Raw genomic sequence first — 23,925 nt, 5'->3', positions numbered from 1 at the left:
AAATCGGACTCCCTGCCGAAGCACAATGTAGCTGACAGCCCTTCTCACCTCTTAGGCCTCCAATGTCCCCCACTCCCAACACCCACAGGAGTGTCCAGGAGCTCTGTCCAAGAGAAGCTGGGCAGGAAGTCGAGGTCCCCAAAGGGGCCCCGCAAGTTAGAGACGGAGCAGGTGGGACAATGACTGCCCTCTTGCTCTCGGAGTTTGGGCAGTTCTGGTCTGGACAGAATGGTAACTCTCACTCCCAGCGTCCTGTTGATTCATGCTCTCGTTGAACACAAGGTCCGGAGCACCAGCTCTGGGGCGGGGGGCGGGGAGGTGGTGGCATCAGGGCCCTGTCCTCTGGTGGGAAAGACAACCATCTCTCACCACAGAACCGGCGGCCACCACTCCCAGGCAGGTGCAAGCCTCCCCCCCCCCCCCCCGGAGCAAAGGAGCAGGAGGGGAAGACTTGTAGGGGGTGGCAAAGGACTCCCTGGCCTGGCTTTCACCTGGGCGTGAGGGGGCAACGGACAGAGGGGAGACATGGCCTGCCAACGGCCAGTCACCTGGAATCGTGCCCCCTTCTCTGCGCTGTGTGAGTGCTTCGATGTCCATCATATCATCTTTGCAACAACCGCGGGAAGATGAGAAAGATCGCACGACGCGGACGCCCCCCGTTTCGGAACTGGGGACAGAGTGCGCGGCCTCGCCCACCAACCGCTGGAGGCGCAGCAAGTGCCCTGATTCCATCCAGATGCCTAGCTCCCAGCGCGCGGTGCCCCAAGCTGGCGCGGTCCCCGCAGCCCCCTGCCCCACCGCGAGCCGGGCCCCGCCTCCCATCCCACCTGCAGGCTGCGCCGGGCCCCGCCCTCTGCACTCGGGGCGTCGCGGGGAGTCAGGGGTTAAGCCCCACGCACGGCCCGGTGGCCCCTTCCCCCTCCGCAGCCCCCGGGCCTCCCCTCGGCGCCGCGCCTGGAGCGAGAGAGCCCGGCACGAGAGAGGAGGGGGCAGAGTGGGCCTGCGTCTCGGGTGGCCAATCCACCGAGTCCGCCGTGCCCTAAGAGGAGGCGCCAGCGCCGCGCCAGCGCCAGGCCGGACTGCCGGCTTCCCGCGGCAAAGTACAAATGCGCCCGAGCGCGGCGCCTGGCGCCCTGGGCGTGCACAGCCGGCCCGCGCTCAGCCTCCCCCGCGGCCGCCGCGCCGCAGCCGTCCCGCCGGGCGACCCCGAGCCTCGCGAGCAGCAGGCGCCGGCCCCGCGCGGCGCGCCCCGCAGACCCCCGCGCTCGCCGCTCTGCCGCCGCCTCGGCTCCCTCGCACCTTCTCCAGCCGCCCGCTGCGGCCGCTCCGGCCGGCCGGTCCTCCGCCTGCGCGCCCCTCTGCCTCCCCGCTCGGGGGGCTCTTTCCACCGTGTTCTCACCGCCCCGGCTCTGCCTCGGCGCTCGCAAGGCGCGCCCCGGCGCCTCGGCAGTCTCCCCTCGCTGTCTGCCGACGCCCCGAGCCCGGGCCAGGAAGGATGGTTCCCGAGGTGAGGGTGCTGCCCTCCCTGCTGGGACTCGCGCTGCTCTGGTTCCCCCTGGACTCCCAGGCTCGAGCCCGTGAGTAGAGGCGGAGGCTGGGTGGGCAGGGAGGGCTGCGCGCGAGCCCGGGACCTGGGACTCCCCCGGGCCGTTCTGACGGCCATCTAGGCAGCACCTGTGCCGGCAGGGTTGGCGACTCCTCAGCGACCAGGATGGCCCGGTGAGTCCGGGGAGAGGGGCGGGGGGAACCAAGGGGAGAAACTTGAGGGGGCTGCAGCCGTGGACTTGAGCACGCTGGGCGCTGGAGGCAGAGGGCTGTCCTAGGAGGGCGCCGGGTGCGTGTGGCTGCAGGTAAGGGGTGTGATGAGTGCGGAGTGGCTGTGGACGCCCCTGCGAAGAAGGAAAGAGCTAAGAGGTTGTCCTGGGTTGTTTTTTTTTTTTTTTTTTTTTTTTCTTCTTCTGCTTTTCGATCCTCACTACACTCAGGTGAGAAAGCTCGGGCCGAGGAAGGGGAAGGAACCTGCTCGCATTGCTAGAGCGAGGGAGCCATCCGAAGCCAGGACCCCCTGGTCCCGGAGCCTCTGCTTTCCCCCTGCTGCGCAGGATCTGGAAGGAACTCTGATGTGTAGACTGGGAGACTTGGGGAGCAGCGGGCACCTGATGGAGCCCTGGGGCTGGACACCACTCAGCCCCACCGCACTCCCGCTGGCTGGCGGGAGGTGGGTGTGCGAGCCTCAGTCTCCTCATCTGTCACATGGCAGTAAAAGTCCAAGGGCTGTCGCGAGGTTTGCATTGGAGCAAATGAGAGCAGTGGAAAGAGCCCAGTGGTGGGTTCAAGTCCTGGCTCTGGCCCCTGTCGCTGTGTGAGTCTTGGTTAAGTCACAACTGCCCTGAGCCTCAGTGTCCTTCTCTGCCCCAGGAAGATTCTAACACGGAACCTGAAGGGCTCTTAGGAGGCTGAAAGGAGGCAATGTGTTGAATGTCTCCTCTTCCTCCTGGAACCCCAGGGGGGTTTCCTCCTAACACCTGCCTGTTGTTTCTTAAGAGAGACTGAGCACAGGACGTCCTCCATGCCTGCCGCCCTTCCACTTGGCACCGTGTCCTTAGCCCTCAAGCTCTCCCCCAGATGGCCTTGCCCTGATGCCTCTTGGAAAGATGGCCTAGAGTCAGTCCCAGGTGCAGGACTGCTCATGTCCTGGCTATACCTCTCTACCTCATATTCTGCCAGCCCTTCACACCCTGCTTAGGGCACATCTCTTTCCCCAGCCGGCCCGGTGACCGCGGCCACTCGTCTTCCCTCCTCTTGCCTACACTGGCCTCTGTACCTTCCACTGGGTTCTGCCAGTGCCCATCTCTGAAACAGAGCTCCAGACGTGCGAGGAAGAGACCTGGGGTGGACTTGCTGAGTTACAGTGAGGAGGACTGATGCTCAGCGGGCAGTGTTAAAAGTCATTCTAAGATGTCAGAGCCAGAAGATTCACCTTTGCAGCTCCTCTGCTTCTGCCATCAATTTCCTGATCTTTGCAGTTCAACTAAGCCCAGAAAGGGCAGTGACTTGCCCCAGGTCACACAGTAAATTGATTAAAGAACAGAACAGAGACCTGGATCCTGGACCCCGGTGTGTCCCTTGTTGGCTGTGTGAATTGGGACAACTCCCTTCCCTTCTCTGGGCCTCATTTTGTCTTGCACGGAAAATCTTTGCATCTAGAAAGAGCCCTGTGCCAGGATCCTCTCCGAAGGCCTCCTGTGAAGGCCCTGGTCTTCCTTTCAGTGACTTCAGTCTCCTGGTGACTTCTTAGATGCCTTCCGAAGTGGTGCCAACAGGGGGAAATCTGGTGTGTGTGGAGCCAGCCTCTGGAGGAGCCAGGCCCTGGGGCACAGGGGGGCTGCCTGCTCCCCAGTTACAGAACAAGGCTCTTCAGGCCAAGGTGGTTCTCTTGCAGGCTCTGCTTCCAGCTGTAGCTTGAGCCCCGATTCCAATCCAGACCGAGTTTCAACTCCAGCCAGAGGCTAAGCCCTAACCTTACAATTCTGACCACAGATTGGACCCCGATTCCACCCCCAGGCTTGAGCCCTTACCCAGGCTGGGTCCCTGACCTGGCCACTGACTGGTACTGACCCCAGTGCCAGGCTAAGCCACAGACACGAGTGATGTTGGCTGCTCTGAACGCCCATCCCCGCTGTGGGGTGAGGAGCTGACTTCACTCCCTCCCCAGTGCATTCCCTTCGCCAGTGCCTCTCTTTTGTGCTTTCCCCTTACTTCTTGCCCCTGTTACATGCCTGGCTTGCTTCTGCTTTCTCTTCCTCCCCAAAGGGAGTCATTTGCCAAGTGAAAACCTTGATCCCTCTGCATTGCCTCAAGGGTTTTGTGACTTATGGGAATTGATAGTGATGGAATCCCAGATCCTAGGAGTGAGCCTGAGGCAGGGAGGGGGCTCCCTTTGGTGTGATGTGTTGCAGAGGGCACACTGGAATGGGCTCTAGCCCCACTTCTGCCACCAATCCCCACTGCGAGCAGAGCAGGTTGCCCGTGTCTGTACAGTGCAATGGGTGCACACACATGGATGATCCCCAAGGAGCAGTCGACTTTAACAGCCGTGATTCTAAGTCTCTAAGATCCAAAGATGCTGTGGCCTTGATTCTCACGACCCTGACCTTTGGACAAGTGAGTCGAGGAATGGTGTGTGCTCTCCTGCCCTGCCAGACAGGAGTGCTCAGGGTCCTGTGACAGTGGGTATCCATCAGGAAGACCCTGCCCTGTGGCCAGCTTAGGTTGAATTTGGCTGTCTAGATGTGCATCAGGCACTGGGGGACACCTGGGAGAAGAAGGCCTGAAGTCCTGCTCTGCAGGCCCCTGTCTCCAACTGGGCTGTCCTGCAACTCCCTTCTTCCACCAGTAGAGGTCTCTGCCTCACTCCCTGGCTTGCAGGCGTAGGAGCCAGAGCCCGAGCTGGAGCAACAGCTGTGCAACCGCTCCAGCTGTTGCACCTGTTGTCAGGACTGGCCTCTCAAGTTCCCCCAGCCGCCAGCCCCGGCGCCGGGCTCCAAGAGAGGGAGCTTGAATCCCTTGGATCCCTGAAGAATCCTTTGGACCAGGTGAGGGTGGTGCCCCTGGGAGGTGCTGTGCAGAGATCATTTGAGGTTTCCCCCTGCCTGTGGGCAGGGCCCTATCCCCAAGAGGGCTGTTCCATGGCCATCTTCTACTACCTGTTCTCATTCTCAGGGGTTCTTCCTTATAGCTCAGCTGAATCCTTCTTTTTGCAAGCTAAAGCCATTGCTTCTAGTCCTGTCCCTTAGGGGTGGGCCTCCCTGTGACCATCCTCCCAGGTGAAGACTGACATTGGAGTTGGTGCTGACAGGAGCTAGTGACCTTGGGCAAGTCTTGCTTCCTTTCTGGGACTCAGTTTCCAGCTACTTAAGACCAGGGGACTGGACATCATCTCTGAGGTCTTTGCTCTCTGAGATGCTACAGATCCAAGTACAAGATGTCCCAGGCATCACAGAAGCCATCCCTCCCATGCCCTGCCACTTAGCAGGTGACACAGTCACCTTTTCTGGTCTGACAGCCCCCTCCTCTGAGGCCCCCCTGTGCTCCTGTACAGCTGCCACGTGCCAGCCTACAAGGGGTCAAGTTCAGGGAAGAGCGGTCCCTTTGCCTGGGTTGCACAGCTCAGCCATTGATTCCCTTAAGAGGCCTCCCACTTTGGGTGCCAGGGCCCAGAGCACAGCTTATGTCTCCGAGCAGAGCAAGTTTGTTTGTGTGAAGAGGAGACTATAAATAAATAGAGAGAGAGAGAGAGAGAGAGAGAGAGAGGAGAAGAGAGGCTGTGTGGGCGTGAGGCAAGAGATGTAAACCTTCTCACATTCCTGAGCAGCCTGGCTCACCCAGTTTTGCTGAGTTCCTGCAGGCTGGGGACAAGCCAGCCACAATTCTCAACGTCTCTCCATTCTCAGGGCTTTGGCCAGCCTCTCTCCAGCCCAGAAGCTTCTTTCTGGCTGCCTTTTCTGCTTCCTCTTGAATGGATTCCCTTCCACACAGCGCACGCCTACCTGACCCCTCTACCAGCCTTCGTCATAGCGTGAAAGCTTCAAGTCAGACTGCGGGAATGACGTTGGTTGGGAACAGTCTGGAAATTCTGACTGCCACCTAAGGATCATGGAATCGCTCCTCCCCTAGCTGCCCCAGGCTGCCGACCTTTCTGCCACATGTTGTTGTTTGGCTTGGCAGGTGGTTTGGGAGTTCAGATGGCCGGCAGCTGGTTAGGGAAGGTCAGAGGCCGGTTGCTGTTGGGTGGCCAGGGCGAGCGTGCTGAAGGGGAGCTGGCTCGCCCTGATGCAGTGAAGAGGCCTCGTAGCCGGGACCGCCGGTCAGCTTCCCCTCTAGCACTTCGTATCGAGCACAAAACCCAGCGAGATTAGTTCTTGCTCTGAGAGGCTCACGGCTTAGTGAGGAAGAAAACCCCACTTAGCAAGTACTTCTGACCCACTGTGGCGAGAACGCGATAGAGGTCGGAACTGAGTTCTGAAGGAAGGCAGCGGCCCGGAAGGTTGCCATGGCCGCACTGGAAGGAGGGCGTGGCCTCCGGCCTCTGCAGGACCGGAAGGAGTTTTGTCAAATGCTGTAGACGGGGCCAGGCGCTGCAGGCTAGGGAACCGGCCTGTGTGGAGGGGCCTGGGGTGAGAGGTGGAGCAGGGAGACGGTCGGCGACGAGGAGGGAGGCTGGAAACAGGGCCACCACGTTCACCTGTTTAAGCTCCAATTCTCCGACCCTCCCCCCTGTGCCTTCACCCTCCGCCCATAGCCTAGCTGGTTCTCCTAGCCACCCTGCTCCAAAGGCTTCCTGCTGTGTCCACGAAGCATTTCTCAGAGCTGTACTTTTGCTGTCCGTGCTGCTTCTCTCCTGATCCTGGCCACTGGTCTGGGCCCAGTGTTGTGCCCACATCAGCCTGTCTCTGGTCTCTGTGCCCTTGGTGTCACCCTTCGATCAACTCTCCATGCCTGTGTGACTATCCTAACTGCAGACCTGGCCACGTGACTTCTCGTGGACAGCGTTTCCGTGGCTCTCCTGCCTGCCTTCCTGAGCCTCTGCCGCTCTCTCTCACCAGCCTGCTCTCACCTTCTGGTTCTCTCCCCCAGCTGTCTGAACTGCTGGCATCTCACATCCTGGCTAAGGACTGGGCGGGTACACAGTGGGATTGATGGAGGCTGGTCTGGGTCGCAAGTAGGGCTAGACGAGTGCAGGGAGCCCCAGGATGAGGGCGGTGCCCCTCTATGTAAGCCCTGGGAGAGGTACCCATAGTGGGTCAGACAATGTTCAGTAATAGGACCCTGGGCACTGCCACATGGAATTCTGGGAGTAAAAGAGATACCATGAGAAATAGACTATTAAGGAAGCTCCAAGTCAGTGCCCAGATTTGGGGTTTGGGGCCTTTTTTTTCTGTTTAATTGAGCATCTAGTATGTGTCAGGCACTAGGCATTTTATATGCATTATCTAACTTGATTCTACAATAACCCTGACTGGTAGAGATTGTTACTAGACCTATTTAACAGAAGTGGAAACAGAGATCTGAAAGGGTTAAGTAATTTGTCTAAATTCAGACTGCTCATAAAAGCCAAGTCCATGTTCGGAACTCCAGTCTACCTGATTTCCCAAGGTCCTGAGAGCAGAACACTGGGCTTCTGAGGGATGGAGGGAGACGTGGATGGTGGGACAAGGGGTGGCAGAGTGGGAGGAGAAGCAGAACAGGCCACCGAGGACAAAGGGAGGGAGATAGGAGTCACCCCCCACCCCCCACATCACTCAGCCTAGCTCCAGCGGCTGCTGGAAGCTCACTGCACGGACCCTGGAGCCCAGGAGCCAGCACGGCTGGGGCCATCCACACATCCACAAGTCGTGGAGTCTTGGGATTATCAGATCTTAGAACCACACACACAACACCATCCAATTCTAGAAGCTTTCCAGTCCGATGAAATAGAGGCTCTTAGGAACATGGAATTCTCATTCTTGAACCTTAGCACCTAGGACTCTCAGCACCTCAAAGTCCTAGATTTGTAACCTATATATGTAGGAAGCCTTTGAGGAGATCATAACTTGCCCTCCCCCTTAGTTTGCAAAGGGGAGGCTCAGAGAAGGGCAGAAAGGATAGTCCCGAAGGCCACACAGTGAATTTGCAGCTCAAGGAGCTAGCACTCCTTCCACCAGCCGTGCGCAAGGGCCAGGTACAGTGCCAGGGCTGCAGGAACCGAGGCCGTCTGCCGCCTGGCAGTTCCTCCTCCCGCCTGGTTTTGGCTTGGCCTTGGGCACTCACCTCCAGGCAGTGCCACAGTTCCTTGCGCCTCTCACCTTGGAGGGCATGGTGGGGAGGGGACTGTGGCCACTAGAGGCCTCCTGCCAGGCCCCCCACATTCTCAGCCTTTGCCAGGTCGCCTGGTGGGGGCAGGGGAGGGCTCCTGGCCTAGGAATTGGCTGAGACTCCCTGGCTTCATGCTCTGAGCAGGCGGTGAGCCGGATGGGCTGCCAACTGGCATGGGGGCCAGGGCTTCAGGGCCGCCCCAAAGAAGGTAGGACAGGCTGTCTTCAGCAACAGCCCGAGACCTAAGGTGGTGGCGGTGTCGCAATGGCCCCTCCCTGGAAGGGGGAGGGGACCAAGGAAGAAAGACATTATTCACTCCTTAGAGAGTTGGGCTGGCTCTGACCGGCACCCCAGCTGGGCCTGTGTTCCACCCTCTGCCAGTGGAGGCTGAGAGATAAACACAGCTCATTTGATACGGGCCAGCCGGCTTGCAGGGAGCGGGATCTGCTGTGTGACGGCTCCTCCACGCTGGGGGCACTCAGTGTGTCCCTGCAGTCCTCAGACATGGGGACAACAGCCTCAGGTCCTTGTCCCTGGATGCCCATGAGGGCAGAGTGGGAGCAGTGGGAGGAGACAGAGGGAGACTCATTTCTGCTTCTTAAAAAGAAAATTTTCTCATAGTTGGGAATGGTCAAGGAGCTCCTTTCTGTTCCCTGGAGCTGTCAGCCAGGGGCCGGTGCATTGTAGGTGAGCCCCGCCCCTGCTGGGCCCTGCTGTGACTGCCCAAGGATTCTGTGGGTGCAAATGTCAGAGAGCATGGGATCCAGAGGGGTGAGAGCCCGTGTCGCCAGGATGCTCGACCCTAGAAAGCTGGGAGGAGGGAAAGGCAACACACAGTTTAGGCCACGTGGACGCAGGAGAGGCAATGGGGACCAGGAAGTGTGGCTTGAGAGGCTGAGGTCAGAAGCCAGAGGTGCTGGGGAGAGCTCAGAGGAGCTCACAGCCTGTGTTCCAATTACTTGGTCTCTGTAAGCTTTGGTTTTCTCGTAATTGTGGTAACAATCCCAGAGCTATTCCAGAAGATCGGGATGTCCATTTTGCAGTGTCTTTGTGATTGTTTCTGTAATTGTCTTAATAATAGTGTTCAACCAGATGTCAGCAACTGAGCACGCTAATCACCTTGCAAACATGATCTAATTCCCAAAATGATACTGCTCGTGCAGGCCTAAGGGCTAAGCCATCATCACTGGGACACCTGCGTCCTCATCCCGAGTGCCTGAGTGTGAGTGCCCGCCTGCTTGCTTTTCATTCCAGCTTCCTGCTAATGTACTCCCTGGGAGGCAGCGGGTGAGGCTCAGACAGCTGGGCCCTTGCCACCCACATGGGAAGTCTTGACTGAGCTGCTGCCATCAGCCTGGCCCAGCCCTGCAGGCATTTGAGGAGTGACCCAGCCGATGGAAGAAAATTCTCTCTCTCTTTCTCTCTCCTCTCAAATAGATAAAAATTTAAAAACCAATAATGTGAACGATCTACGTAACTTACGTACAGAGAAGACAGTCAATATGAGCCTCGTATTTCCATCTCATTTAATTCAACAGACCCTTGTCTGGGCACATGGCTTGTGCTGAGCCACAGGAGCTCAGGCAGGGAGAATGCCCCCACAACCCTGGGAGCACCCCGGGACTAACAGAACACGGGTTGCTTTGCCAGGCCCTGACATGTTCTGCCTTTTCCACGGGAAGCGCTACTCCCCTGGGGAGAGCTGGCACCCCTACCTGGAGCCCCAAGGCCTGATGTACTGCCTGCGCTGCACCTGCTTTGAGGTAGGTTCCTCTGGCCCCCTGTGTCAGGTATGTCTGGAAAACCTCTGGAGAACTCACTCCTGAAAGGGGGGAGGCAGCCTGAGCCTGGGCGACTGGGCACTCTGGAGCCAGGCCCCATGGAGTTGTGCTGTCAGCAGTCACTCTGTTACCAGGGTGACTTTATAGGAGCTGATGGCCAGCGCACCCCTCCCAGGGAGGTCCCACCTGCTGAGTCTCTCATCCCAGCCTCCTTGCCAGCTCGCACTCCCGCCAGCCTCTTCCCTCCACTCCTTCCTCTGGATTCCTTGTTCCCTTGCCATCACTGACCCACAACCCCATGGACGAATGACCCTGCCTGGAGGTAGTGTCTCCCTGTCCCTGTCTCCTGGCTGGGATTCCAGGGTCCAGCTGTCTGTGGCTGTCAGTGACTGACGGCCCCTCCTAGACTGAGCCCGAGAACAGGTCTAGCTGGATCCTCACTTGTCCCCAGCACGATGCTTACTAAGACTCCCTGGGGCGGAGACAATGGCTCTGTCACCACCTCCCATGCCACTGCCCCTAGCACCCTCACGGGGGCTTGTACAATCAGCCAGGTGGTCTGAAGCAGACCTCGTGGGTCCAGAGGTAGGAAGATGGGAGGGATGAGAGAGGGTGCAGGGGCTTAAGAGGCATGAAAACCCTTTGGCCTTAGCTTAGGCACCCAGGGTGCAGTGTGGACAACCCTGGCTTCCGTGGTGTGGGTGCTGGTACGTGAGGAAAGTGGGTAGCTGTTGTCCAGCTGGAGCCAGCCCAGCTCACCCTGCACCCAGCCAAGAGCAGCCTTGAGAAGCATCTGGGGTAGGAGCAGAAACCAGCTCCTGAGGAGACCTGGGAGGTGGAGAGGGGTGGGACAGCCTGCACCTGCCCACTCCTCCTGGGGTCTTGGCCTGTGGTTCCCCAGTTTCCACTGTGTTGGCCCCAGCCAGGACTGGGACACATATGGGAACCTTCTCATCCCCTTGGTTCTTCCCGAGCACATCTGGGGTCAGCCTTTTCAGAAAAAATGGATGACATACCGTCAGAGAAGGGGAAGGAAGCATCACGGAACATTCCAGATGCAGCACCTGGCCAGGTCCACGTCTCCTGCCCCAGAGTTCCCACACACACAGCGTCCTCAACCCGAGGGCCTGCTGCCGGCATCTGCAGTGTCCCAAGTCCATCCCTTCCCCGCCGTCATGACTGCGTCCCCCCAGTCTGTCACCTGAGCCACCTGGACTTCCTAAAGGGCCTCCCTGCTCCCCTGCACCCACGCTCCACACAGCGGCAGGAGCCATCTTTTCTGAACCTAGAATGGATCACGTGGTTCTGCTCTTCAAACCCTCCAGCTCCTGTTCCCTGCGGGTGGCGTGCCTGGGCTGACTCCTGCCTGGCTCTGCAGCTTCATGGCCTCCCTGCCCTCTCTACTGCAGCCCCCAGCCCTACCGCCCACCGCCCAGGTCCTCTGCACTGGATCCTCGCTGTTCACAAGTGACCCCTCCCCCCTTACAAGGACTACCCCAATAGCCGGCTCCTGTTAAGGCAGTCACACCAGCCTGCTTTGTGGATGTCAGGAGTCTAACATCCAGAAATGGCCCATCCCTACTCATTTGCTGCTTTATGGTCACTCTCCTGTTGCTAGGATATGAGTACCTTGACAGAAACCTGGTCGGTGGTGCCCAAAGCTGTGTCTTGCTATGCTCGGGACAGGGCCTGGCACCGGGGCACGTGGAGCAGGTGTCGTGGGATGAGGAACCCAGCTCGGCCCGGCGGGTAGTGCGAGGGCCCTGACCCCCAGTGCCATATGATCCTAAGATCTTTTCAGCAGAGTGGCCCTTGGGACCCGCCTCCAGGGTAGTTGACAAGATAAAGGGAGATCATCATTTATAAAATAAACCCCCTGCCTACTAGCCACTCGATAAACCATAGCAGGGCCTTTCCTGAGGTCCTGTGGGCTGCCATGGCTTCACTGTGTGCCTTGCCATCCCCACCCTCATCTCTATCTTGCTCCCCCCCTGTGGCTCCTCCACGGCCTGAGTGAGAGAATTCTAAGTCTTCAGGCGACCCTGTCCCTCACTCCCCATGCTTGTCACATAGGAAGACCTCAGTTCACCCCCCCCTCCATTTCCTAAGCACCCATGGGTACTGGGCCTCTGGATGGTGCTGGGGGAGTGCAGACCCATTCTGCAGCCTCTGTGATGTGCTTAGCCCGGTGAGCCCTTGCCGTGACCCCAGTAGGCCTGGCATGGGGCACTCGGCTGCCTCTGGGAGACCTCCTGTGGGCAGAGCGGGGTGGGAAGGAACCAGGTGGTGGGGGCCAGGGGTCTGGAAACAAACTTTACCACCATCAAGGTTTCGGATAACACTGGCTCCGTTCATCTCAGAGACGCCTCTGTCTGCCTCCCCTTGCTCTCATTCACCGCTTGGCGTTCCTCCATGGTAGCAGGTGCTCCCTTGCAGCGGAGCCCTGTGCTGACAATGCATTTGGAATTCTGGGGTCGCCCCGATGCTGGCTGCTGGCGAGCTTGTCCCAGAGGACAGAGCAGGCCGGGGGAAGGCCTAGGAGGGGCTGATGCACTGTGCCTGGAGCGTTGCCTCTCTGTTTGCGCTCAGCTCTGCGTCTGTGTACTCTGCCCTGTTCGCTCTCAGTGGCCGTACTCAGAAAAGCGGGCCTCTCCTTCTCTGTTGCAGCACACTCCAAAGGCATTGTCTAGGGTCACCCACAAACCTCCTAGAGACTCAGGGAGTGGGTTCACAGGGCCCCGGGTCTTCCTCATGCCAGCTTTTTAGGTTTTGTCCTATCCTGGTCACCATGGGTGGCGTTCTTGTCTTGATCATCACTCTGTAAAAGAACAAAGCCCCCAGGTACACTGGCATGAGGCCCCAAGATCAGTGTTGGAGCCATTCAGGGCTTTCATGGGTATTTCTGCAACACCTGAGCAAATCAGTAGACAGGACACCCCCTCCAAGATGGGGAGGGCCACAGGTGGGTGAGCCAAGGGAGACCCCCTTCACAGGCAGGAGGAAGGGGAGGAACCAGGCACCTCGTGGTTGCCATTTTTAATTTCATCACAGGCTCAGAGCAAGTGCAGAGTTCCCAGGTTGGGTAGGGTTTGGGGAGAGGACAGGTGCAGGTGGGAGGCAAGGGGGCTGTTGGGAAGCAGGGCTGATCCCTGTGTCGCCCTCAGAGTGCCCATGTGAACTGTTACCGCCTCCACTGCCCGCCTGTCCACTGCCCCCAGCCCGTGACGGAGCCACAGCAGTGCTGTCCCAGGTGTGTCGGTAAGTAGTCTCTCCCTTGCCCAGTGACCCTGGCATCCCGCCCGATGCTGGCCTCCTGCTGATCAAGGCTCTATTAGGAGAGAGGCTGTCTCTACCCAACAGGTGCACTCAGGGCTGGAGGAGCAGCCAACTTGTCAGTCTTAAGTAGATAGATGTGCACAGCCAGAATGGGGTGGGGGGCGGTGGGGAGAAGCTGTGAAGTAGCTGATGGGACAGAGGTGTGTGTGGCCTGTGGACTGTCATGCTTAGGCACTTGTCTCTGGCCAGAGCTGGAAGCCCCTGGGGCTGGGGGTGGGGGGACCAGGAGTGTGGGTGCCTGTCTTCCGAGATTTCCTCCAGTGCTGAGATTCAGGGTCTCTGCCTCCCTACCCTGAATAGCTGTGATTCCATGATTTGAAGCTTCCAAGGACCCCTGAGCCTGGGATTCCAGGGAATGGAGGTGAGAGAGAGAGAGAGAGAGAGAGAGAGAGAGAGAGAGAGAGAGAGAGAGGCAGAGACAGAGAGAGACAGAGGGACTGAGGAGCAGCTGGCCTAACCAAGAGGCCACTGAGGGGCAGCCAGGGGAGGCCAGCTCAGAAGCCAGGGTGATGTTGAAAGAAGAATCAGTGTGGAAGGATGCATCAAGGAGGTGGTGACAGAGGGACTCAGATTTGGGTCTCAGCCCCAGGCGCTGGAGCCAGGGCTCCCTGGTGCGTGCACGGGTGTCGATGTTCTCACTGGGAGCCCAGTGGGGACCTGACCTTGGCTCTGGTTTGGGTCACAGAGATTCCTGGTTCCCAATATCATCGTGCCTCCTCCACATGTCTGAAGCTCACTCCAGAGCTCCTTACTCCTCCTTGCTGATGTTGGGACCCTTCTCCGCCCTCAGATGCCCGTTACCCTGTCTCTCCCCTTCCCTTGTCCCATTGCCTGCTTGGCTATACCTGATCTGCAAGACGTAGCATAGCCTGGGCCCCTTTCAAAAGTGGTCCAGGACCACCCCACACAGCCACACAGGGGCCCTGTGCCCACCCTGGCCCACCTCACACTGCAGGCACCCAAGGGGCTTGTGAGATTCTTGATGGCAGGGCCTAAGCCCTACTGCTCATCCACTCCAGTGCCTAGTGTGGTGTCCCTGCTCATGGAGAAGCCACTGAGGGCGGGCTTCCTGATGATGGAGGGGCTTCTCTCTGGACTGACTCACTGGCAGGCCGTGGCCCGTGAGTGACAGTTTGCACGCAGCACCGGGACAGCAGAGGGATGCTCCCAGCTGACTGCACTGGAACGCAGCTTGGTGAGGACAGGGACTCTGTTTCGTTCCCTGCTGTATCCCCAGCACCCGCAGCAGTGCCTGGCACTAGGAGGTGCTCTGTGGATGCTGCTTGGGTGGACAATGAACTGAGTCAGGCCCGTGGGAACTGGGCTTCCGGCCTTCCCCTCTCGCTCACATCAGCCCAGCTCAGACACGGGCGGTGGAAGGGAGTGAAGCGGTCAGAGGCGGTGTCAGTGCTGACCTCTCAGCTGGTTGCCCAGGGTCAAGGCCGGAGCTAAATTAAAACACCAAGAAGGGCTAAGGTGCAAAGTCTGCGGAAACACGGCCGGCTCCATCTGGCACATTCCTCATCTTCCTCTTCCACCTGGCTCTCCCCATCTGCAGAACCCCACACGCCCTCTGGGCTTCGGGCTGCCCCGAAGTCCTGCCAGCACAACGGGACCACGTACCAGCACGGAGAGATCTTCAGTGCCCACGAGCTGTTCCCTGCCCGCCTGCCCAACCAGTGTGTCGTGTGCAGCTGCACCGTAAGGCCTCCCGCCGGCGTCCCGGTAGCCGGCACGGCAAGCGTATGGGGTGGGGGGGACTGGGGCTGGGGGGAAGGGGTGCAGGCGACCCTTCTCTGGGCTCCCACCCCCTCCTGAGCTTCCTGAGTGGGGAGGTACAGGCCCCCTGCTGCTCCCTCCCCTCCCAGCCTCAGGGGAAACCCCCTTAGCCATTTGCTCCCAGGGAAGGGGGTGCTCCTAGGCCCCAAGGCTGGTCCTCATCAGACCTCATTTCCCAGCCCGTGTGCTCTGTTTGTTAGGAGGGCCAGGTCTACTGCGGCCTCACCACCTGCCCCGAGCCCGGCTGCCCAGCTCCCCTCCCGCTGCCGGACTCCTGCTGTCAGGCCTGCACAGGTGCGTCTGGTCCTAACACTGATGGCGCCTACCCCCCTGCTCCACCAGGGATGTGAGCCAGGGCAGCCCTGGGGGACAGCCAGCATGGTGCACACCGTTCCCTCCTCCAGGCCTGTGGTGGCAGCTGACGTGTCACTCTTTCTTTTTAATTGCAGTCACAGGGAGCAGGAATGGGGGGAGGGTTGGGGAAGGAGAGAGGAGCAACACCAAGTGCCACTGGTTTGCTCTCCATGGCCACTACCTCCTGCTGATCAAAAGTGCACCCCAGGCAGTTAATTCCCTCACACCCTCCTGTTGTGCACGCATGCGTGGGTGCTTGTAGCTCTGGGAGTAGCAGGCAGTGGGGAGGCAGGAGGAGAGGGGCTGGGAGCTGCACCATGTGGAGGGCACTGAGTCCTTGCCATCAAATGAGGCTGACAGGACCCAAAGTGGCACCTGAGGGGGGTCTGAGGAAGGCAGGTCCCAGAGCTGGGGCTCAGAGCACATCTGTCAAGCAGAATCCAGGAATGGGCTGGTGATGGGCAGACCTGGCTTGAACTGGATGAAGCAGCGGTTCTGGTCTCTGTGGGCTGGGGCAGTCAAGGAAAGCTTCCCGGAGGAGGCAGGCCCAGGGGAGTGCTCTGCATGGGTCGTACCATCTGATGTTGGCATTTTGGAAGGCACACTGGACCAGGAGTCTGGTGATGTCAGTTTAGTCCTGGGTCTTTTTGCTGACTCCATGGTGGTGCGAGGGTGGCCCCCTGGCATGACCAGCAGCTGGGCTAAGTTTGGGTTCTTGGGGACAGAAGCCTGCTTGGGGTGTCAGCCGCAGGGCTTGGTGGCTTCTGTGTGCTGGTTCCCAGGGGGCTGGGGCCAGGAGGGCAGGGCCCTGGGTGGGGGTGGGGGGACCCCAGCGATGGGATTCTGGGCCCTCCCTCGCACCATCCGAGGAGGCGCTGAGGGGCATGGCTTAGTGTCCCAGAGAGGAGACCTTTACCTAAGGGCTAAGCAAGATGCTGTGGCTCAGCCAAGTGGCTCAGTCCTGATAGTGACCACGAGGTCAGTGTGGGGAAACTGAGGCAGCACCCCAGTGGCAGGGACTTTGTTGACCAACTAGGATGAAGGGAGGGAGGCTATAGTGGGAATAAGTCCCCACCGAGGGCAAAGGGCCCTGCTGTAGGGGACGGGGTGGCCTCAAGGTCACAGCCAGCAAGGCTGAGGGGCCTGAGCCCAACCCCGGCTCCCCTCGCATCTGCAGATGGGGCGAGCGAGCAGCCAGCTGAGGACGCCGCAGCGGAGTCGTCACACCATGGGGCGGTGAGTGCCGGCTGCCCTGCTTGGGGCTGGGGCGCAGTGCTTGAGGTCCTCATCTTGCACCTGCTCCTGGGTCTACTGCCTAAGCCACCCCTCCCCCTAGCCTCCTGCCACGGCCCCCGTCCTGGCTGATGCACCAGGCAGGGCAGGCGCAGGCCCCAGACGGCTTCCTGGACGCTGCTCCATGCAGCCTGTGTCTGGCTGCGCCTGCTGTCTATTCAGCCGCTGCCGGGAACGCGGTGCCCCGAGAACGGCCTCTCAAGGACACAGGCTCTGCACCCGGTCCTGAGGCTCTGTGGTCCCAGTCTCTCTCTCTGGCCCCTCTGTGGCTGTCCCACCCCATGTGAGGGAGGAGTGGACTAGCTCCCTGAAGCCCTGTGCGTTCTCTGTGCTGCTGCCATGGGAATAGCTCGACCCTGGACTCTGGGGGGCTGGAGAATGGACTCCCCTTCCCAGGGCTGCCCCAGGGCTGCAGGCCCATCATGCCTTGGGGGGGGGGCACCTGCCCTGCAGGCCTGTCCTCTCCCCCAGGCAGCTGAGGGTCGGCCACCTGCTGACCAGGGCAGGCCACACGCCGGGGCTTGAGCTCCTAGTTCCTTCTCATCTCTGCAGTATTGGGAGAGCATCACCCGGGAGCTTCCGCTGGGCCCGCTAGAAAACCTGGGACGCTGTCCACTGTGGAAGCCCTCGTGGGCTCACTCCAGACCATCAGAGAACAGGGCAGGAGTGGCCACGGGACAGACATGCTGACGTTGGGTCAGCAAGGGAGGAAGCTGGCCCTGCTTTTGGCCACCAACCAGCCTGTTCCTCTCCCATGGCCTAGGGCTGCCCTGACCCTCAGACACTGACCTGTGTGCAGCTCCTGCCCCAGGCGGCTGCCCTCAGCGTACACATTTGCTATCACTGCCAGCCCCGCCCCCAGCCGCTGCTGAGACCTGCAACACAGGGGAGGGGCTCTTGTCCCTGGGTCTTCCTGTCCGTCCCCATGTCCGTGTGGTCGTCACTGTGTGCTCTTAAATAGCCCTGATCAGTTCCGTGTCCCAGATCAGCACCACAGCACCCTGTGTGTCCCCCCGTCCCCAGCAGCCCAAGGCCCGAGAGGCTGGATCTCCAGGTCCCTCTCCAGCTCTCCCTGTCCCTAGCCGTGCCCTCCTCCCTGGGAAGTCACACAGGTGTCCACCGCCAGGCCTCCTGCTGCTCGGCCACCAGCCTGTTGCGCTCACTTAGTGATCTGCACCCTTCCCACCACTTGCAGAGACAGTCTCAGGACCCGTGTGCGGGGGATGGCGCGAGAAAGAGAGGCCCAGGCACCCCGGCCCCCACCCCGGGCCTCAGCCCCCCTCTGGGCTTCCTCCCTCGACACTTCCGACCGAAGGGGGCAGGCAGCACGACTGTCAAGATTGTGCTAAAGGAGAAGCATAAGAAAGGTGGGGACCGGGCTCTGCTCCCTTCTGGGAGGCGGGGAGGAGGAGCCCCGATGGCCACCTGCGCAGTTCAACAGTTCCCCAGTCCCAACATGGCCACGAGCCCGTGGACTCTGGGACATGGGAACTGAAGGCACTCAGGTGTGCAGGACCCCGAGGCTGAGGGCTGAGACAGAGGCAGTCCTGCAGCGGGGCCACCTGTGCCGGTGCCCGGGGAAGACGGGACGGAGGGGCGGGAGACAGACGTGAGGAGACGGAGCTTTCATACAAGGCAGTGCTGAGGGCAACTGTTTGATGGAGGAAGGAGGGAGCCGAGCAGGGCGGTGGGGGTGGGGGTGGGGGTCGATGGAGGTGGGCAGCCATGGCCGCAGAGGGGGCGCCCAGGAGCCTTGCTGCAGGGCCGCCTGACCAGTGGAGGAGGAGGAGCCGGGCGCACTGAGTCCCAGCTCCCCTTTTACAGATGGGTCACTGTAAAAGGCAGTGGAGGGAGAGGGACCTGCCAGGCCAGGTCCCTCCCTATGCAGCAGGCTCCTGCTGGGCTTGGCCCAGCCCCGGGTGCCGGGAGAGGGGGGGCTGAGACCTGCCCTCCTCTCCTCCCCCTGCCAGCCTGCGTGCATGGCGGGAAGACCTACTCCCACGGGGAGGTGTGGCACCCGGCCTTCCGCTCCTTCGGCCCCCTGCCCTGCATCCTGTGCACCTGTCAGGATGGCCACCAGGACTGCCAGCGTGTGACCTGCCCCACCGAGTACCCCTGCGGTCGTCCCGAGAAGGTGGCTGGGAAGTGCTGCAAGATTTGCCCAGGTGCAGAGGGGTGCTGGGGGAAGGGGGGCTCCGGGCTCTCACAGCTGCACTTGAGGACCCATGCATGCAGGGCCCTGCCCGGTGTGACAGCAACACACTCACAGGCTCTGGGCGCACATGGAGTCCGGATCGTGTCATTCAGAACAATGGACTGTCAAGAGGGGCAGCTGGTGTAGACCGAGTCCTCACGAGCTGCTTGTTTCTCCCAGAGGACAAGGCAGACCCTGGCCACAGCGACGTAAGGTTCAGCAGGTGTCCCAAGACGCCGGGCCGGGTCCTCGTCCACACAGCCATCTCCCCGAGCCCAGACAGCCTGCGGCGCTTCGCCCTGGAGCACGAGGCGTTGGACCAGGTGGACATCTACCTCTGGAGGCTGGTGAAAGGTGAGTGCTGGCCACGCCCCCTTCCTGGGCTGCGACCCCACAGGGGCCTTAGGGACATCCAGTTGACCAGGCGTCTCTGGCCGCCCCTCCAGGTGTAGGAGTCCCTGAGGCCAAAGCAGGCGACAGTTTCAGTCTGGGATTCTCTGTTGCTTCTGATGAGGCTGCTGTGCCAAGGCCTGGAAGTGCTCCCTCTCCTGGGGGAAGGGGTCATTGCACAGCCTGCGCTGATAGAATTGAATAGGCTGCCGGTTGGGTGGTGGGATCTCTGGCCCAGGAAGGGCCATCTCCCCAGTGGGGAGGGGCTTCAGAGCATCCCCAAAGCGGGAGGGCGGCGGCTTGTCTCACCTCCCCCTTTCTGAACGGCGGCACCTGCCACTCTAAGCCAAGTCGACGTCACAGTACACTTCTCATGGAGAAACAGGCCCTGTGCGATAGGCTGCCCGCGTTACAAGCTGAAGGCTGGGAGGGGTTCTCCCCGACACAGGAACTGCCAAGAGTTTGGTTTTGTGGCACTTGTTGTATTAAAAAAAATGGTAGACTCCCCGCGTAGGGCAAAACAGGAAGCCGTGATCCAGACTCAACCCTTTAAGTTGCCTTAGTGCTCAGGGTCACGTTGGAGGGGCTTGGCTGGGGGTGGGGGGAGTGGAGGAGGGAGCCATGGTGACGGTGACAGTGACAGGCAATGTGGGCAGCACTTGAGAGCCCCCAGAGTGCTTTCCCGTGCGCCGTCTCGTTGGACCCTCCGTGATCCTGAGAGTTAGGAATGATTGTCCCCATTTTACAGATGAGGAGACTGAGGCTCAGAGAGGTGAAGTGCCTGGCCCAAGGCCACACAGCCAGTAAGTGGAGGACGGGAGCTAGAGCCCTTGTCTTGTGGCGTCAGATGCGGCTCTGTCCCTGCTCTGCCCTGCCCCCTGTCGTAGGAGGATGGACGAAGAGAGTGACGCGGTTCAGCCCGGAGGACGGAAGACTCAGGGACAGCACTGCCGGCCTCACGGTGCTGAAGGGCTGGCCCAGGCAGAGGGAGCAGCCGTGATCTCAGTGACCGTAAGGGTCAGGCAGCAAGTAGGGCCTTTGGGACCTGGCAGACCTGGGCTGAGGGCCCAGTGCTGCCAGCTTGAATTCTGGCTCTGCTTTTTCTTAGCTGTGTGGCCTTGGGCATTTTCTCCGCATCTCTGGGCCTCTGTGTTCTTTTCCATTCGCTGGGGGCGAGGGCATTTGGAGGGTTAGACTTGGTGGCGCGGGTCCAGCCCCTGCCCCTCCTGCCGTACCAGCTGGTTACAACAGCAGGGAGTGGGTTCCAAGTCAGTGAGAGGAAGAACTTTCTGCTACTGCCAGCCTGCCTGCTGCCTCAGGGCGGGGCGGGGGGTGGGGAGTAAGCTCCAAGGGGAGGGGGTGGGATGGGGTGGGGATTCTGCTAGCAGCCGGGGGAACGGGAGACAGCCCTTTCGGTTGCTTTGAGTCTTCAGAGTCCATCAGTCACTGGACAGCTAGCTGCTGGCTGCGTGTCTGCTCGGGGCCTGCCTCCGCTCCCCTGCTCCCAGCAGGTGCTGGGACCACAGAGGGTGCTAGGCCTAGCCCTGTCCTTAGGGCTCACGGCTTAGCAGCAGCAGCTCTCTGGGAGGGAAGGCTTCCGTGGAGGATGGCCCTCTGCGATTTAGAGAGGCGGGTGGGCGGGCGGGCAGCAACAGCCTCCAACCCCGACGCCGCTCCTGGGCCCTGTGCTCTGTGATGGGTGTGCAGCAGGCACCACGTTTGATTCTCATAAGAAACCTACAGGCCACGTTTTAATGTCCCCGTTTTGCAGGTAAGAAAACTGAGCCTCAGAGAGCACATGACTGAGTTACAGTCACACAGCTTAAACCGTGAAACAGAATCAAACCCAAGTCCCACCGTCCCCAGAACCGCCTTAAGCTTTTGAGGAGTGGCCGAGGGAGGCCGGGGTATGCAAGAATGTAGCTCCTGGCCAGTCTCATCGTCACCAGGCCCAGCAGAAAGGGAGTGAGGCTGAGACTCATCACTCTCCCGGTGCTGGTCTCCACCATCCCGTCACCAGCGCCCAGCCCCACCGCTCACCTCCTGACCCTGCGGGGTGCCTAACTGTCCCTCAGCCTCTGCAGGGCGACACTCCCCGGGCTGCCATCAGTGGGGAGCACCACTGCCCCCTCACTCGCAGGAGTGGAGGCAGAGACCAGGGGGACGCAGAAAGCTGTGCCACGGAGGCTCCATCACGGGGCCGGCGCCAGGCACAGGTGTGGGCAGTGTGTTGGCCTGGGGTCATTAGCTGTGGACAGAGGACCTCAGGGGTCTGGATGGCAGGCCCCCGATGCCCTCTGACTGCTGACAGCACATGCGCCCACTCCCACTCCCAGACCGGCCATCCACTTCCAACACGGAGCTGGCTCAGCCCAGAGAGGGGTCAGCTGCATGGCGAGCAGAGGCTCCGCGGTGGGGCTGCACAGCGCCAGCTGCCCCAGCCCTGGCACAGCCCTTCAGAGGGCAGGGGACACAGCCACGGTGCTCAGAGTAGCTCCTGACTGTGGGCCAAGGGGCCCAGTCCTTTCAACTACACCTTACAGAGGACAGCGTGAGGACGCACCCTCACCCCGCCACCTGCTCCCTGATATTTGTGTCCTGGGGAGTTGCAGGCCTGTTCAGAAAGCCCCATCCCCATGTCATCTTGTGCCTCAGGCCTGCCACGGTGATGTAGCCCTGGGCCGCTGGCCTAAGTTTCTTCCACGTCCTGGTCCTTGAGGTCCCATGGACAGGGCTGGACCTTCCCTGGTTCCAGGAACTCAGTCCAGGACCAGAGTTGTTTGTTCCCTCTGTGGGGTCCCACTCTGACTCCCAGGGCCAGTTCTGGGTTTTCTTGAAGGCAGGGCCTGTCCAGCAGAAGCCTTGCTGGCTGCATCTGTTCTTTCTGGCCGGGGACCTTGGTGGGCAACAGCTGGTATGGCCTCCAGCCTATGTGCTAAGGGCCTCTGTGCCACGTGTGGTGCCAGTGGGCAGCTCCCCAGGAGATGCAAACATCAGAGGGTCCAGCTCACATCTCGCTTCCCCTGGCCTGGCCTAGCCTGGGTCCACATATTATTTGTCCCATTGTCCATTCATCCAGGAATTCATTGATTCTCCATGCCTTTTATGGGCCGGGCTTAGGGGGCCTAGACAGGGGAGGCCTCCAGGAGTTCCCAGTCCGGTGGGGGTGGCAGGAATAGTTCCAATGATGGCACGTGAGAAATAGGTACCAACACAGACAGAAGCTGTGGGTCCCCAGGGAAGATGTCCCAGCTGTGGGCTGGAGGAGGAGTAGGAACGCACCTGGAGCACCAGGAGAAGAAGGCAGTGGTAGAAGGCGTGCCAGCCGAGGCGCCGGTGTCTGTGAAGGCTCGGCCTCCTGGCTGGGGCAGGGGCAGGGGCAGGGGCAGGGCAGGGGCAGGGGCTAGGCTCTGTGCGCTGACACTCGCTGGGCTCTGGGCTCTGAAGCAGCTTGCCTGTTGGTTTGTATCAGATGCTCCACGCCCAGAGAAAAGCTTGAGCAGTCAGATGGCCTCCTTCCTCTCCTCCTCCTTTCTTCTCTGCCTGTTCCATTTCCCACCGCCCCCTCCCTCCCTGCGCTGAGGCAGGGGAGCAGGGCGAGCGCAGGTGCAGACAACGCTGGTGATAGCAGGGTCACAGAGGGCCACAGGGGGCCTGGGCGGGGGACCGACAGGGCAGTGTGGCTGGATCAGGGTGAGTGAAAGGGAGGCTGGACAACGGGGGCTCTGGTGAGGAGAGGGGGCACTGGGTGGCAGGACAGAAGGGAGAGACCGACAGGATTTGGGGTCAGCTGAGAACCGAGGAAGGGAAGAGGTGGCTGGGCAGCCCTGTGTGGAGCCCACCCTGCTCCTTGTCTCTGTCCCCAGGGATCTTCCACTTGATTCAGATCAAGAGAGTCAGGAAGCAAGACTTCCAGAAAGAGGCACAGAACTTCCGGCTGCTCAGCGGCACCCACGAAGGTGGGCCCTGGGGCTGTGGGCAGCAGGGCCTGGGGCGGGGAGCTCCCAGCTGCTGGGCAGGAGGCGGGGGGGGGGGGGGGGGGGGGGGCTGGGGGGGAGGGCCGTGGGCCACAGACGTCAGTTCCCAGAACAGGAATCCAGTGGGCGTCTGGGCCAGAGATTTCCCAACTCGGTTCGGGAGCTGGAAGCTGAAGCAGAGCTGCCTGGATTTGGTCTCCAGGGTGGGGGTGGGGGGCGTGGCTATGGGGGGGGGGTGTCCCGAGTCTCGGAAACAGTGCTGCCAACGCTCTGTCTACTGCAGCGTTTGTCGTAGAAGCTCTCCTAGCATGGTTCTCCTGCCGCCCTCAATTTGCCCTATGCCACTCAGGAAGGTGGGCCCAGGGGAGGCTTTGGGGTGGGGGTAGGGGGAGACACAGATGGGAGAATGGCCAACAGGTGTCAGGAGGCCGGCCCAGTCCCCAGCACGAGTTGTTGGAGGACTGGGCCATGTGCCAGCACTGTACCGGGGGCCGCGCTCCTCTGGGCTCCCCGTGGGCTCCACATGGCAGCCGTCACACTTCTTCCCACCCTGAGCACTTCCGGCCGGCACTCACCGCCTGCTGCGCATGTGCGCGCGCTCACTGCCCCTTCTCTCCTGCCTTCTCCCACGCAGGCCACTGGAACATCTTCCTAGCCCAGACCCCAGAGCTGAAGGTCACGGCCAGTCCAGACAAAGCGACCAAGACTTTATAACAAAGACCTAGAGAGCTGCAGATACGAGCTTTATCGTTTTTTGTTATTATATATTAATAAATAAGAAGTTGCAATACCCTTAACCCTATCTTGCTAAATTCATATCCAGTGTTCTGTGTGCTCTCCTGGCAAGTTGCATGGCAGGTCTGGTTATTCCCATTTTACAGGGGGCAAAACTGAGACCCAGAGGGGCAGAGCCTGGCCTCAGTTCTCACGGTGAGTCGGCACCAGAGCCAGGGCTGGTTCCCACAGC

At 60.5% G+C, this 23,925-nt stretch overlaps 1 protein-coding gene across 2 annotated transcripts; it reads left to right on the top strand.

Annotated features, from left to right (window-relative positions):
• Positions 1-1,495: 1,495 nt before the first annotated feature.
• CHRDL2 (chordin like 2) lies at positions 1,496-23,683 on the top strand. 2 transcript variants are annotated; one of them, XM_062198255.1, is made up of 12 exons: positions 1,496-1,577; positions 9,505-9,617; positions 12,800-12,893; positions 14,530-14,672; positions 14,951-15,044; positions 16,282-16,340; positions 17,593-17,764; positions 18,368-18,562; positions 18,772-18,945; positions 19,730-19,784; positions 22,848-22,940; positions 23,593-23,683. In XM_062198255.1, exons 1-12 carry the CDS (start codon positions 1,496-1,498, stop codon positions 23,681-23,683), a joined length of 1,365 nt encoding a protein of 454 aa, XP_062054239.1. The 2 variants fall into 2 exon arrangements, with proteins under 2 accessions (XP_062054239.1, XP_062054240.1); XM_062198256.1 differs by lacking the exon at positions 19,730-19,784 and having other exon boundaries at positions 23,593-23,672.
• The last annotated feature ends 242 nt before the right edge of the window (positions 23,684-23,925 follow it).

Source organism: Lepus europaeus, chromosome 7 (assembly GCF_033115175.1).
Source record: "Lepus europaeus isolate LE1 chromosome 7, mLepTim1.pri, whole genome shotgun sequence".
NCBI lineage: Eukaryota > Metazoa > Chordata > Mammalia > Lagomorpha > Leporidae > Lepus > Lepus europaeus.
This window is presented reverse-complemented; position numbering and strand designations above follow the sequence as displayed.

What these genes read in the sequence shown, in the direction of transcription:
- CHRDL2 (XM_062198255.1), top strand. Translation starts at nt 1,496, where the DNA reads ATGGTTCCCGAGGTGAGGGTGCTGCCCTCCCTGCTGGGACTCGCGCTG. An exon ending in GTGCTGTCCCAGGTGTGTCG is followed by an intron (nt 12,894 to 14,529) that starts GTAAGTAGTCTC and finishes CCCCATCTGCAG; the next exon opens with AACCCCACACGCCCTCTGGG. An exon ending in CTGCTGTCAGGCCTGCACAG is followed by an intron (nt 15,045 to 16,281) that starts GTGCGTCTGGTC and finishes TCGCATCTGCAG; the next exon opens with ATGGGGCGAGCGAGCAGCCA.